Source organism: Cinclus cinclus, chromosome 5, assembly GCF_963662255.1.
Source record: "Cinclus cinclus chromosome 5, bCinCin1.1, whole genome shotgun sequence".
NCBI classification, from domain to species: Eukaryota; Metazoa; Chordata; class Aves; order Passeriformes; family Cinclidae; genus Cinclus; species Cinclus cinclus.
In genome coordinates this window covers 17899415-17915902 of record NC_085050.1, presented here as the reverse complement: position 1 = coordinate 17915902, position 16488 = coordinate 17899415, and the positions used below count along the sequence as shown (strand labels likewise).

Here is a 16488-nt window from a genome sequence, read left to right as displayed (position 1 = left end):
TTTCTATCAAAAGATATTCTTCTCTTTGGTCGCACAAGTAGTTGTAGGGCTGGTCAGAAAGTTAATTTGGAAAAATAAATGTAACAGTAGGAGAAAAGCAAGAAATGAACAGATGATCTGCAGACAGAAAAGAAGAACAATTGCAGAAATAGTGTATCTTGGATTTTAGAGGGTGTTTTCTCCTTTCTTTTCCTGCCTCTTTAGCTTAGGTGTGGAAGTCTGTGAGTAAGTCTACAAACTATTGTAAATGTTACTAAACCTTGTTTCCCCTCACCCCCTTTTGAAAACTTTCTTCCCATAATCACAGATTCCATTTATACTCTGTTTTTACTTGAAAACTTAAAATAGGCTTGTTACAGTGTTGGAAGTAGTTTGCTGGTGTTCCTGCTTTTAAAAAGTTGAATAAATGCTTTGTTCAAGCAACCTAGTGAACATAGATGAGGATTCTGCATCAAATCTAATAAACAGAATGTGTGTTGGAATTTGTTCAGGTATATGACTGATGGTATGTTACTTCGTGAAGCAATGAATGATCCTTTGCTGGAGCGCTATGGTGTTATAATTCTTGATGAGGCCCATGAGAGAACACTGGCTACAGATATCTTGATGGGAGTTTTGAAGGAAGTTGTAAGACAGAGGTCTGATTTGAAGGTCAGTAATGATGAAGTTCAACAGCATCTCTGTTCTAGTTGCAATCATACTAGATAAAGTATCTGTGTACTTACCATTAGCTGAATTTTCTAATTGTTTTTTGATCTGTGGTAATGTATATTGGAAAGCTAACCCTATGAAATTCTGAATGTTTTGTATTGCGGAAGCTCCTAGAAACAATGTAATTGTAACTTAACCTTATGTATTGGACTTGAAGTTTTGTTGAACCTTTATAACAAGGGTGCTGTATTCTATAATAAAATCATTGTTAAATGACAGTCAACAATTTACTTCCTTAATTACATATTGCATGCATAACATGTCACAAGCTCTTCTAAATGTTGAGTAACTTTTTGTCCTCCAAATCTGCAGGTTATAGTTATGAGTGCTACTTTAGATGCTGGCAAGTTTCAGATCTATTTTGATAACTGTCCTCTTCTAACTATCCCGGGTCGCACCCATCCTGTGGAGATATTCTATACTCCAGAACCTGAAAGGGACTACCTTGAGGCTGCCATTCGAACAGTGATACAAATTCACATGTGTGAAGAAGAAGAAGGAGATCTCTTACTCTTTCTTACTGGACAAGAGGTACTTTTATTCTGCTAATCTATTCATTGTTCCATACAGAAACTGCTTTAAGTGACTTATGTAGACTAAAACACTTAGTTCCTTTTCTTGTTTGTTGTTTGGATGACCTGAGGTTTACCTGCCATACACTTTAGGTCCTTCGACATTGTACATGTCTGTATTGTAAATGCTGTGCAAGGCCTTTCTAAAATGAAAATTGTCAGCAGCTCAAGTACTTCAAAAAGAAAAACCCAGGGAATGAACCCTAGGTTTTTACTGATGGGAATCCTGAAGATCTGGGTACCTGAGAGCATCCTTGGTTTTTATTGAAAAGGTAGTTCTGTGCACTTCTGTACATGTGTTGCACAGCTTAACTGAAGAATAACCATTTGCTTCTGCTACGTAGCCAGTAGTTGTTGTAAGAGTGTTCAGGTTTGGTTTTTTATTAATAACTTTGAGTATGAAGCTGTAGACTTTATGTACCATAAATTCAGGGAGTTAGGTCTCAGAAATATACTCCGTGCCCTGCAAAAGAGGATTGTATACAAGCACTTAAGCTAAACTACATCAGGAAATCAGAATTTTCTGGAAATTTTAAGTATTTCACTTGAAATAAGCTGGGGTGTTTCTTTAGTCCTGTTCTTTCTTTGAAGCTCCTTTGAGTGTCCATATTGGTAAACTGAGATGGAGAGGAGGTTAAAAACCTGTAAGCATTTTGGAAGTTTGCTGGATGCAGTCACCCTAAATGTGTTTTTAGTAGGGGAAGAAGTGCTGCTAACAAAAATGTTTCTCAACTTCTCCTTGCAATTACTGCTCTTGAAGAACTACCTTTCAAGGGAGGTGGAACAATTCAGTGTCTTTCTTCCAAGCATACACAATCTTAACTGTGTTAAGGGGGGAAAGTGGTACAAGTAACCTGTGATGCTAAAAGTACCTGGGCTTCTTGAGTAGACTTGCCAGTCATAAAGATGTTGCATCTTACATGAGTTTTAAGACTTTTGATTTAGGTGTCATCTGGCAGGTCATGTCCCTTATAAACCAAAGCAATGACTATCACTATAAAAGCAAATAATTCTGACTAGCATTTTTCCTTTTTTGATTGGAGTGTTGCTGTAAGTTAAAGTACAGGTAGGAAGAAATACTTTAGGTGGTAGTGGCTTTGAAATCTACCTGCTTGGTTTTAGTTTGAGGTTGTAGTTCTGACTGGTTGGGTACTTAAATATTTGTGTGAATTAGTGCAGAAGGGTGAAAATTGGTGGCAAGAGAAAAAGAACCCTGCTGTCCTGCGGTTTCAGCAGATTTTGTTTTCTTAGCAAGATGCAGCCTTTCACAAAGCACAAATACATGGCCTTCTGATTTATGAATTATGTGCTCACTACATCAGGTGCTGTGTATTATTCTGAATAGCCTGTTAAAACAATTGCTGCAGGGCATGGGATGAGTGTCTTCCTTTGGCAAATGGCTCTGGACTCCAGACCCACCAGTGCTACAGATGTTCTCCGTTCTTTTGTATCAACAGGTTCTTTGATTTTCACTGGGTTGTTTCGCAGGACATAATGTATTACAAGAAAAATACTGAATAAAATTCTGCACACAGTACATGCTCATAAACATATTTATGTAATTAAGTATAAAAACATCTAACACTGTATTTTACTGTGATTACTGAGTCAGTTTAAAACATGCACTGGTAAGCCAGTGTCCTCCGCTCTGGAACCTGGAGTTCTCCAGTCCATGTGTCAGCTGAAGGTACTACTCAAGGGCACTGGAGTTGACTCTGCCTGGAGCTAGTTTGGGTGGTTAGCATGAAATTCAAGTCTGGTTTTGTTTCTGTAGAGAAGCTTGGAAGTACCTTAACCCTTTTGATGAATGGCATTTTGGGGCCTCTGTTGAGCATCATAATAGAGTCTCACTGTGTATCACTGTTGAATCTAAAGTGGTGCGACCTGCTGTACTCTCAAGAAAGTGTACTCTAGCTACCATTACCACTATGTGCTTCAGGTTCATTAGGCTTAGTAGCTAGGCTAAAATTGATGTATGCTAGGAAGAAATGCTTTGTAGTTCTTTTGGATTCTTCAAAACAGTATGAACAGGGTGCAGGATTATTTGTTTTTCTTGTCAGAAAGGTGCATATACAAAGTTAGTGGAAAGGGAACATGCTTTAGCTGAAGTGGTGCTAATGTGACTTATTCAGAGTTTAAGAGGCTGAAAATGAGATGTAATTGCAGTGGTCTGTGGTAGAATGGGGTTCCTTATTGGCAGCTGTCTTCTCATCCAAATGAACTTGAAGTAATTTCATATGGGAATTAAGATGGATAGCAGTTAATTAGTACAGATTAGTTAAGACATAGAGAAGATGATGAAACTTGGAAATAGCAAGGAAGATTCTGTGTTGTCATGCCTGGAAAATTAAAAGAAGCTTAAATGTGTTTGGAAACTAAAAGAATCTTAATTGTATTAGCCTACTACTGGATGATGATAAAATTGTTGTTAATGGTGCAGAAATGTGTGTTCAGTAAAAATTTCCTCCCTGAATCCTGAAAGGAGCAAAAGTATATGATTACATTGTATGAACGGCTTTTAAGTCCATTAATAACAAAAGTGGATGTTTAAAAGCAAAGTTTACTAGGAGTGAACATTTTGAAACAGGAGTTGCCCTACAGGCTTTGTGACAAGGAAGGCTCATTTGTTGATTTTTAAAACAAGCAGCCCCCTTGGGTATATCAAGAAAATTTCAGAACGTTGGAATAGTGTTCATGCTTAATGCCAGTGTTCAAAAAATGTATGGCCAGGTATATTGCGTTTGCATGGCCAAGCTTTGGTAGCAGGGTGGTTTCTTTGAGGAGCTGCTGGAAGCTTTATCCATGTCCAGCAGAGTCAGTCCCTGTAGCTCCAAAGATGGATGTGCCACTGGGCAAGGCTGAGCCAATGGTGATAATGCTTCTGTGAAAACATTTAAGAAAAAACCAAATTATTTCGTAGTTATAATTACAGCCAGAGAAGAGCAGGGTGAGAACGTGTGTGAGGAACAACTCTGCAGACACCAAGGTCAATGCAGAAGGGGGTACTGCAGGCACTGTAGCTGGGGTTCCCGTGGAGCTGGTGGTGCAGCCTATGGTAAAGCAGCTGTGCCCCTGCAGCCCATGGAGATCTGTGAGGATGCAGAATGCACCTGCAGCCCATGGAGGACACCCATGCTGGAGCACGTGGATGCCTGACAAGAGACTGTGACCATGCCGAGGGCCTGTGGAGAATGGAGCCCCCTCTGGAGCAGTCTGTCCTTGAAGGACTGCACCCTGTGGAGGAATGACCCTTGCTGCAGCAGCTTGCAGATATCTGTTGGTCACAAGATGGATTCATGCCAGAGAAGTTCATGGAGAACTGTCTCCTGTGGCTGGGTCTTGTGCTGGAACAGGAGAAGGACTCTTCTTCTTGAGAAGCAAGACAAATAGTGTGATGAACTGACCATAACCCCAGTTTGCTGTCTCCCTGTGCTGCTGGGGTGGGAGGTAGAGCTGGGAAGGAGGGAGGGTGGGAGGAAGGTGTTTTTAAGGTTTCATTTTAATTTTCATTATCATGCTCTGATTTTGTTAGTAATAAATAATCTGAGCCTGTTCTGCCCATGGTATTTGATAAGTGATCTCTCTCTGTCCTTACCTTGGCTCATGAACCATTATGTTTTCTCTCTCCTGTCCAGCTGCAGAGGGGAGTGATAGAGAGGCTTTGGTGGGTGTCTGACATCCAGCCAGCATCAACCCTCTACATCAGGACAGCTGTAAGCTAGGTTGCCTGTCATCAGTCACAGGCAAAATTGGAAACTGAGGGGGATTTTGTTTCACAAGGAAAAGCATAATTACATTTCAGTCAACATGTCTTTTTTAGACAATAGGTGTTGTCAAACTTGTTCTCAGTCTTTGAGATTAGAGTTGGTAATCTAGTTGTGTGGATACACATTTGTTAAGCCTGCAGATCTGAGTGAGAGGCAGCTGGTTTATTTTCTACTGGACTTCTTCTAAAACAGTATTAGATTTTACACTCCATTAAGATCAGTAATTCAAGAGTAGTTGTAGCATACTTTAGAGATGAAACTTGGGAGGGGAAGAAAAATGACACAAAAACTGTATAGATCTTACGTGTTCTGATAACATGGGCATTTACAAATTCCAATTGTGTTCTGTCACCTTTTTGTTTTTTATAAAGCCAAATGCATCATTACACATTTATGAGGAAGAATTCAAGTGGCATCTGGAGATGTGAAATGCAGATCAGCACTGTTCTTGATTGTAGATAAATATACTTAAAACTGTTGCTGTGTAGCTCAGTATTCTAGGAGAGCTTAAATGATATTGGTAAAACTGATGGTTTAGAAAAGAGTTACAAAATGTTTTTGATGTTTTGATAGAAAGTTTGCTAAATGAGGGTTTATTTTAAAGGCACAATATTTTCATCACAGTGAGACTGGTTATGGAGTTGAAAGAAAACAGACTTTCTTCTGTGGAAATGGGAGTAAAAATTGGGAACTCTCGGTGTCAGTGATAGTGGTTGGGTGAGGTTAAGAGGAAGTCTGTGTAGTGGGCTAAAGTGAGCACAAGTTGTCCTGTTTAGATTCAGATAGGAAGTATTTGGGGAGTTGGGCAGCATGAACTGAAAGAAGAGCAGTAATAGTAATTTTGTTCAAATGCAAAGAGAAGGTTTTTTGCTTTTCATTCATTTGAGAAGATGCCAATATTAAATACTAGAAATAAATCAGGTCAAAGATACCCTGAATATGGGAATTATGCCGAGGCAAATTCAGTTTTCACTTGACTGAGAAGTTTTAGTTCTGGTCAAGTGTTGGCTTTTTCCATGTATGACTTTTTTTGCCTGTGTACATAATTTTGCGAAGTTCAGTTTCGCTCACCTTGTATTCAGAGGTCTGAAGTGGTGCCGCTCTTGGTGCTGGTTCTTTTTACTGCTGTTTTGTCATTTTAGCTTGTAGCAGTCTGCTTTCATTTCTAGGGGAAGAAAGAGAAATTACGAAAGTTCTTTGCAGGCTTTGAGAACAAAGACTGTATTTCTAGAAAGGTTCGTGTCATCAAATCCAGATGCGACTGGCTGTGCCCTGCATGTGATGGAGCTCAGAAGGGCACAGGTTAACATTTCTGCCAAATACTTCTATTTTGTAAAGTACTTCTTATTTGTGCATTTGTTTCATTTGCCTTATACTCGTTTTACACAGGCTGAAATTGCCTTATAGTTTTTTGGCATTAGTTTCCTTTGGGGATAAAGAGTTATGTCTATTTGAGCCATGTATCCAAGATGAAGCTGAATCTAACTGTATAGTGTAGCAGCTGGTCTTCTGTAGATAGGTCTGTCATCTCCTGTTTAAAATAGCTTAAAGTATGTTTTAACTGGAGCAGTCTTGAAATTTGCTCATCCCGTGAGGTTCTTCAAGTGTGCGAAATACAGGGTCAGCTTAAGAAAGGGGCTGTGCAATAATGTTTCCCAAGGAATTTGTTTACAAAATCATTGAACTCTTATTTTGCATTCCAAGTGCTCAAATTGTCCCACTGAATGTGCTTAAGTATTACTAGTCACCATCTTTTTGTAGAAAGGGTTTTGGTAAAGATGATACAGCTTAGATCTTATGATTGTGTACAGCCTGGCAAGCAAGTTCACTGGCTGTTTGCATCGATCACTCTGGCCTGTGAGTTAGAGTGAATGCTGGTATTTGAGTTAGTCTGGCTTAGGGTAATTTGTGGTCCATCATTCAGCAACTGCTGTTTAGTATCAGTGTAATTTCACTGTACCTTCTCCGTGGCAGCACAGATGAGTCTTGCACACAAACAAGGCAAGGATTCATAGATTTGCCAGAGCACTGTAACTCAGAAACTGGACACCACAAAGAATATTCAAAAGAGTGGGAAGTGCTGAGGGAACTGGGTTTGTTCAGCTTTGAGAAAAGAAGGCTCAGGGTAGATCTCATCATGAGCCAGGATTTAAAAGGTGACTACAAGATACATGGAGACTCCATTTTTACAAGGACCCACATGAAAAGATGAGGGGTAATAGATAAAAGTTAATCCTGATGAGATTGTGATTAGACAATCACAAGAGAGGAAATTTTTCACTATGAGAATAATCAACCATTGGAATAAACTCCCAGGGGAGGTTGTGGATTCCACAATGTTGGGACATATAGGATTCAGCTTGACGGGGTGTTGGGCTCTTGCTTGGATTGTTTAAGACAAGAAAAGTTGGATTCAGTGCTCCTCAAGGTTCCTTCCAACCTCTTGTTCTGTGATTCTGTGAACTGCATTGCTGCTTATCATTATGGGTTTCTTTTTATGTTGGGGGGGATTGGTTTGCCTACCATTGAATGGAATTAGTAAGAATCATTTATTGTTTTAAGCATGAGCTTGCTTCTTAAAGACATGGTGCACTAACTCAATAGTAAGTGCAACTGCTCCTGTAATATTTTTCTGTTGTTCATGATATTGAGTATGAGCACCTTACTTTTGACTGCAAAAATGCCATCAGGAAAAGAAATGGAAGGGAATTTCTACAGAGCATTCAGCTTGAATATGTAATAAAGACTTCATTTTCAACAGCAGAAAAAAGTAATGTGCATGATAGGCAAAATCAGTCTCTTGTGTGATTAATTTTATACAGCTCCTTTTAGAGGAACTGCTAATAATACATTCAAATCCTTAGTTTTTGATGCAGAGCTAGGGCATGTTAGGTATTGGAGTAGTGAGATGATACAGAGCAGTGGAAATGTGTTATTGGAGGCAACTGGCTTATGGTTCATTTACTTCCAAGTTTCTCTTTGCTATGTGTTTTGACACTGCCTGAGGAACCAGGAACAGGAACTGGCATAGACAGTCTTTAAAAGTCATACCTGGAAAATTTTTAGTAATAACACTTTTGTAAGTTACATTTTTTTTAAATGGAAAAAAATGAGTATTGCTAAATATTACTTAGTAATACTTTGTTCAGGACATGAACAAAGTCCTGTTCATACTTTGTCTGGTCAGTATTTACTAATACACATCAAAGATGGTGATGGGGTGAAGATAAGAGCATTAGTCCTATAAGTGGTACTCTTAAAGTTAAGCCATGGGAAGACTTATGGTGTGCTTTAATCCTGAAGCTTTTTTGGGGTTTTAGAATTGCTTACTGATACTTGAGCTCCTGAATTAAATTCACCTTATTTGACATATATTCTAAATATTGCCTGTTGTCCACCAGTTATTTGAAAACAAAGCAGCCTGCTCAGGTTTTTGTCTAGAATCAGTCTTACTCACACTGGTTTGTTTGAAGGAACAGCATTTCAATTAGCTTAAATCTGATTTAATAACAATAATCTTGATAAAATTATTTTCCTGATTGCATATATTTTTTTTCTTGTTTTTTTTTCCTTTTTAAGCTATTTTTACTTAGCTATAAGGTAAAAAAAAAATGTTGACTGTCACTTGGACGTTGAAGTGACTTTGTTTTTCCTAGTTGAAAAATCTTCACCACCCCATTACCTCATTGATCACTAGCATATATAAAAAGGAGTAATTTCCCTTTACTGATTGTAGTTTGTTTTGGAAGCTTTTCCAAGGAAAATCACTTCAGGTGCTGATGGTGTGGAAGAGTGTTGAGGACTCCCATGTTCATGCTCATAGTGTAGTACTGTGGGGTTCTTAACTGCCACTTGATTCTGGTTTCCATAGTGTTACAGCTTAACTGTAGCTAATGCCTGTGTATTGTAAATTTATTTTGATGGGGTCAAGAGGAAGCTTCTGGAGGCTTTAAAGTACTTGAGATGACTGTCTGGGACAAGTCTGATCACTGTGAGTTTTGTGAAATACAGATATGTTGTGACACTTGAAGCCTGAAAAAAAATAGCAAATGCTAGTATGATCTTTCCCCTTGTTGTAGTCTGCTTGCTTTTTACCTTTTGGTAGTCTGCTCTTTTTAGAACAAGTACATCAATGGACAAAGTTCATTGACTATGATTTTACTGAGAACTATTTCTCAAATACTAGTCCTAGGAAGTCTTTTGTGAAGAGCTAGGCTCAATTTTTAACTCCAGGAAGTGTTACGCTTTTTGTATGTTAGGCCTATTGACTACTTTGCTTAACTGTGAAGCAAGTCCTTGTGCTGATGCACTGGGCATCATAGGTCTAAGTGTGGGTTCTTTGATCCTGTGTCTGTTCCTGCTTTCTGTACTCCCTTACCCACTATGTCAGTGTGGTAGTTCAGGGCTTTGAGGAGTTTTTCAGGCATAATCCAAATAGATTGCAAGTTCACTCTACCTTCTTGTTCTGCCTGAGAAGAGTGTTGTCTTCTGTGCAGATTGTTATAATAATCTTTCTTCCAGGAAGGTGTTTATAATGAATTTGTTTGGAGTAGATGCTGTAAAAATATTTGGAAGTGTATGGTTGATTTTTTTTGTTTTTTTAAAAAGCCTTTAATACTTGAATTAACAGGGGTGATAGAATTAGACTTGCTGAATCTTTAAAGGATTAAAGATAGGATTGTGCCTTTAAGTCTCATATTTCTGGATTTAAATATCTTCCTGTGATGCAAACAGATCTTGAGTACTCAAGGGTAGTGTTACCACTTTCAAACTATTATTACTACACAAAATCCTTTTCTCTTGTGCACTTGGGGATACCAGTTTTGGTCATCATCTGTGTGTGCTTCTGGATACAGTTAGAACCATAGAATATCCTGAATTGGAAGGGGCCCACTGGGATCATCCAAGTCCAACTCCTGGTCTTTCGCAGTATAACCCAAATATATATATATATATATATGTATGTATGTATGTAAAACCCCTTGCCATTTGTCCAAATGTTTCTTGACTCTGGCAGGATTGGTACTGTGAGGACTTGTGTGGAGAAGTAGATGTACTAGTAGTAGATCTACTGAAGTAGATTCAGTATTTTCTGTTAGAGTGATAAATAAAAGGAAACCACTTTCATTTTTAAAATTTAAAACTACTACTGTTAAAGAATTCACTTTTACTGTCTTCATATGAGTGACAGTGGCTCTTGGTGTTTTGCATCCTTTTTAAAGCAGTTTGTGTTGAGAGGTCTGTAGTTGCCTCTGCAAATATGGCATCTCTATTTTGAAGTATTCTAATGAGTCCTGAGTAGAGTTACTTTGAAACTACATTGATAAACCCTAGGAAAAATGATTACTTTTATCTCGTGTTAAAGTTGATCAGTAGCTGTGTGCACATGTACTGAAGAGTGTACTGCTTTTGTTTTTTCTTGCTTGCTTGTATTTTACCTTAAGTATAAAACTGTTCTGGAACTTCTAGTCATTACTGTTGAAGACTAAGTAGCCTATCCAGCATCACAGCTTTCCCAATTACACAGTATAATCTGCATAAATTCCATGAATGGTGTAGTGACCTTCAGATAAGGAATCAAGGTCTGTGCTGTATTTTTTGTTTATATTAAATATTTAACTCCTTTTGCACTAGGAGGCTATTACTGAACTTGAAATGAGGTTTTCAGGAGAATAAAGGATGCTTGCACTTGTGTAAAAAAAAAAAAAAGAAAAAGAAAAACCTCATTCTCTTGCAGTAAGCCATTAGTGGGCATTCCAGCTCAATTTCTGTATACCCCTTACATTTGATTATGATGTGTTGGATTTGTTGGCGGAGTGTATGGTTTTGGTAAATATCTGCCTTAAATTGGCAGTGCATTACTAGACAGCATTAGGCTTACTCTTGAAAGAGCTGTTGGACATCAAAGAGCCTTCCTTTTGTCATACTTACATTAATTGTATACACTGATCAATACAGAACAACTATTGTCTGTGCTTCTTTTAAACATACTCAGTGCATTTGTGCTGAGAACTTAAATGTCTCTAAAAACAAGTGAAAGAGACAGATTTGGTGCAGATATACCTGAACTTATGATTTCTAAAAAGGAGACTGCTTTTCCCTTTCAAATCATGGTTTAAAGCAATCATTTTACAGAGCTTTTAGATTGCCAGTTCCTTATATTTGCTTTAGGGTCTTAAGTATCACTTCAGCTTCAGGCTAATGAATGTGATAAGGGAGGTATCCCATCTTCTCAGAGTATGTTGTAGTAATTTTTTTTGCTTTTGTCTACTTTTGCTTTTTGTCATGACTGTGTTCTCCACTCAGTTGTTCAGATGGAAGATCAATAGTTGGTCAGTGTGTCTCTTAGTTAACACTAGTGAGGGCTCTGTTGTGATTTTCAAGTTGAAGATAATGAGTGGTGTTATTCATGAACCTAAATTTATGTGAACTCCAGTTTTCCTTAGATCTTGTCATAATTATTGGTCACCTAGCTGGCTTAAGTGTAGTAGTTTTAAAATGAAATGGACTTGGACCAGTTGGGCTGCGGTGTACCGTTTTGTATGGTAAGCAGAAAATAGGCTAAAAACACTGTGGTAAAAAAAAGACATAAAGCATCTTTCATCTTCAGAGTATTTCACTGATTTTTCTTAAGATTGAATGGTATTTGAGTTAATTTTAAAGTAAGATCTGTAACATGGTATTGAGAGGTTTGGTTTTAAATATCCATGTTTATACTTTAAGGATGTTTGTTCTCATTAGGTACAATGAAGCAAATCTTCCATATAATTGCATTAGTGATACGTGACATTAAAGCTTAATTGGCTTATTTTAAATATCTTACACATCAATTTCCTTCAGATTGTGAAAATTGAAAAGGTCATGAGTGCAGTTTAATATTCCAGAGTGAGAGATTTCAATTTTAGCACAATTTGTAGAGATTTAATTAGGAAATACAACTGGAAGAAAAGGGATGTTGAATGCAAATTAGGCTGTTCATTAGAGTATGGAAGCTGAAACATCTTGAAGTATTGTGGAAATTTGATTGCAGATTCAGTAAGCACCTTGATTGATTTTTTTTTTTTTTATTTTTAAAATAGAAGTTACTGTTTTTCAGGGTGCATACTTAATCTAATTGTTATAAGCACTCTAAATATGCTTCCTTTTTCATGGAGTTCTCTTCTAACCAGTATTTTTGTTTTGCAGGAGATTGATGAAGCTTGCAAGAGGATAAAACGTGAAATTGATGACTTAGGTCCTGAAGTTGGTGACATAAAAATCATTCCATTGTATTCCACCCTTCCTCCACAGCAACAGCAAAGGATATTTGAACCTCCCCCACCAAAAAAACAAAATGGAGCAATAGGAAGAAAGGTAAATACTAAGCTGTGTTAGTATTCTGTTCTGTAAGTAGCAACTCACAGTTGCATGAGCCATGAAATATGACTTTCAGCTCCTTTAAATATATTTGGACAGCAACAAGTACAAGGGTTTTTTAAATGAAGCCTTAAAAATGCAGTATTTTATCACATTGGAATTTTTAGATAACTTGAAATTTTTCTCTCAGTACAAAGCAAAGTTCTGTCATCCATCTATATAGGGCCGGGAGTTGAGGTAACAGTTTGACATGACTGAATGGCAATGGCATTCATTTAAATTCTTATGTAAAATATGATCTATGTGGAGGATGGGATTTTTTTCCATAAGTAATTATTTTCAGATTTTTTTTTTTGTTTGATGGTTGGTTGGTTGGTTTTTTTTTTTTAGGCAGTTAGGGCTGTCTCTTTAAGGAGGATTGTCAGGCGGGTTTTATCTATTTCTTAAGGTGTATGGGAAAGTGCAAGTTAAAACAAGTGTTTGAAATTCAAGGATTGTATTTTTGTAGCAATAAATGATGTTCTTTTGTTAGGCAGAATCGAGTTGCAAACTGAAAAACTTGAAATGGCACAGTGAATGTTCTTCATGAAATTAATGGGTCAATACTCACAATAATCCATAATAGAAGCTGTGTGTTTTATTAGAAGGGCGTCATAGTAAAGCTTCCTAAAACTAAACTCCTGCTCTACAGAACTGGCAGTCACAAAGCTAAGATTTTGAAGCTCAGAGCTGAATCGTACTATGTGCTCTAGGCAGGGTTTGTTCCTTGATTATTTGTTGGTTTTGTGCAGTACAATGCATGTAGATTACTAGTGACAACTTTCTAGTGTTCTGGAAGAAGAACTCACTAAATTAAGTGAAATTATCTTCCTTTTCCTGTAGAAGTTGATTGCAGAAAGCATTCAGTCTGAAATCATGAGACTAATACTGCAACAAAATTGTATTTTCAAATTACTTAAATGAGTGAAATTGCTTTTAAGTAATAAGCAGTAGCTGTGTATTTAATTAAATTTTCACTCATGTTTAAAACTGCCCTTCAGAACAGGCAGGTTTTGGTTTTTTACATAAGAGAATAACAAGTGCAGAGCCTAGTTTTTATGTTGAAATGGCAGAGCCAGTCCAGTCTTTGTGAAGAAGACCCTCTTGGTGTAGCAGCTGTTTTACTACAAGAAATGTTGTTACGCCCAAAAGATGCCTGCTATAGGCAAAAACAGGCACAGCATGTAGGCATCAGACTCAGACCTGTGGAGTTATTTTTCGTCTTTGCCTGCTTTGGCTGAAATATTCAGCCTTCCATGTTTTACTTTTCATCTCCATAACAAATCTTAACTATGAGTGAAAGTGCATCTGTGTTGTAAATTCTTTAAATGTTGGTTTAGTTTCAGTTAGTCTTGGTGATCAAGTTATGTAGAGTAAAACCATGTGGTGCTGTGCCTCTCTATTTAAGAAAATCTGTTTTCATCGAGTCTTTGGTTGGAGTTGAACCTAGATTTTAGAACTGCTGAGGAGGGAGCTAGTAGGTGATGTGTATAATTTCAAAGGCTCTAATGGTCATACAAGTGTAAGTGAAGTGCTTGCAGTAACTGTGTAACTATCTCCTGAGCTTTAAATTTTCGGAATGAGAGATGCTGGAAGTAGTGTGGCATTTTGCTGTAGTAGTGATGGTGACAGCTAGTAGTGATGCAGCTTGACAACTTCACATTGTTTTTTATCCTCTTGAGCTTTCAAAGCAGCTGTTATTGTGGGAAAAATGTAGGATTACAGACAAATACTCTTGATTAGCTAGTAAGAATGTTTTTTAGTTGAGGACGATGAAGATGACTTAACATTTTTATTGTCCTATGTTAAAGGCTCCTTGTCATCTTATTCCTTCTTTTCAAGCTGCATTCTAGTTTCTATTTCATCAGTCTTAAGCATTGCTAGTTAATGTATATGCATCATAGATTATATATTAGCAATATAGATGTATTTTTAGATGTAGATATTACATATATTTTAGTACTCTAAAGAAAGCTTTAAAATTCTTCTTAAACTGCAGAACTACAGCTAAGGCTAATTATAACTCATTATTTTATATAGTTCAGTGCTAATTTCAATTGTTTGATGCTCAGGTAACTTTGTACTTTGATTTGGACTTGGAAGATATAATTTCTTCATCCTTTTAAAAAATTCTGTTTTTGCAGTCATTAATTCTCATTTTAAACAAATTTACATTAACAAATGATATCTGTATGTGCAACAGAATCCACTGTGTAAATAACTTCTTTCCTTCTACCTTAAAGTTCTGTATAGCTTAAGTGAATTCAGGTACAAATGAAATTGTTGTACCTCTGTGGACTAATTATACTAACTGTTTTGAGTTCCTAATATTGAAGTATCCTAATAGAAATCAGTGGTTAAAAGCAGGATAAAAGCCTTTTGTCTCTGCTCTGTAATTAGTATTTGAAGAATCTGGGTGTGAATGGTTGTGTACATTAGTAGAAACAGAAAAACACACAACTTCTTTACATGAGGTATACTCTGTGACAGCACGCTAAATGTGGATTGAGTTTAATTTGTATATTTAATGCCTTACAAATTTTTAATGAAAACATATTGACATTTTGCACTGGCTTGCACTGATATTTGTAGCTGTATCTCTTGACTAATTTATGCAGGCTACCTGGGAATGGCATGTGTACAGTATTTTTTGTTTGAGGGATTTTAAATAGCATGACATTTTTGGGTGAAATGCCTTAATTGCAAACTATCACTTGTCAGTGATTTTTCCACTGAAGTACTGCTTTCAATATATTGTAATATTTGGGCAAGCTTAGACCTTAAGAAGAGAGAAGCTGAATGTGATAAGTAGCTGTCTGGCAAAGTGATCAGCCAGCAGGAAGGGAAATCAGCAGTCACTGGCCTCATTGTATTTCTGAACTAAGTATTAGGGGTTTCTCCAGTTCTAATTGATAAACTGAAAGCAGTGATGACAGAATGTTCTGAAATTAGGAAGTGAAAGGTAAGCACTTATGATGAAGTCCTGAACAGATTTTGGGTTTTTTCTGAGTTAATTATGTGCTAGTAATGTGATTCAGTATGGTCACTGTTGGGATGAGGGCTAATGGTATCCATAGCCTGTTACACTGCATCTCTGGACATGAAAATTAAATGGTGGCAAATCAAGCCTCAGAACTCTTGATAGTCGCCTTTGCTTTAAGTTTTGCATGTGACTCAACCTTCTGAAAGGCAAAAAATGTAAAGATATGTAAAGGTGTTTGAATATCTGGTGATAGAAAAAGACAAAGTAGAAATTCAATACATACTATTCACTATTTTAGCTGGAATGTCGGTAACAGCTTTATTTCAAACCAGATAGAAGAAAATACTGTACTGGTAATGTATATAACTTTTGATATAATATTATTTAACCAGTTTACCTTGTTCAGTCTTTCAGAAAAAGGTAAAAAGCTAGTATTAATATATGATGTTAAAGGGTTCCCAGTATAACTTGTCATTTTGTACCAGAGATGTGAGGGAGGAAAAAAAATTGTTTCATAAGTTAAACTTTTGCTCTTCTTTTTCTCAACTAACATTTGTTTTGTTGTTAATAGACTCATAGGGGAGCAAAAAAAAAACAAAACAGTGGATGAAAATTGCTTTCTTATCACGAAGTTCCTCTGGTTGATTTCAGATCATCCTGTGAAACTGGTGGGGTGCAGCTCTGGTAGTTATTGATTAAGCATGGAAAGTTTACTGAAAGTTAGTTGTGCAGAGACAAAATTGTAGCCCTTCATCTTCAGGATGAAGTAGTTTCATTTAGTTGTTTGGGTTTTTGTTGGCTTATTTTTTTTCGACAGGTTGTGGTATCCACTAACATTGCTGAGACATCATTGACAATAGATGGTGTAGTGTTTGTGATTGATCCCGGCTTTGCAAAACAGAAGGTAAGTACAACTTTTTTCTCTTTATAGTAGGAAAGTTGATACAATCTGTTTTGCTCAGGCTGCTCTTCCCTTTGCAAACACTGATAGGTCTTTTCAGTTGACATCTTGAACTTGGTTGGTTTGGATTTGTTTTGTTTTTAATGCATTAATTTTATG

General features: G+C 36.9%; 1 protein-coding gene across 1 annotated transcript in view; it reads left to right on the top strand.

The window, feature by feature from the left end:
* Positions 1-16488, top strand: part of DHX15 (DEAH-box helicase 15) — a 44512-nt gene that overhangs the window by 11887 nt on the left and 16137 nt on the right. The window contains exons 4-7 of the mRNA XM_062492690.1: positions 492-651; positions 1024-1242; positions 12236-12403; positions 16246-16332. Coding sequence (XP_062348674.1) covers positions 492-651; positions 1024-1242; positions 12236-12403; positions 16246-16332 — 634 coding nt within the window. The remainder of the gene's footprint in view (positions 1-491; positions 652-1023; positions 1243-12235; positions 12404-16245; positions 16333-16488) is intronic.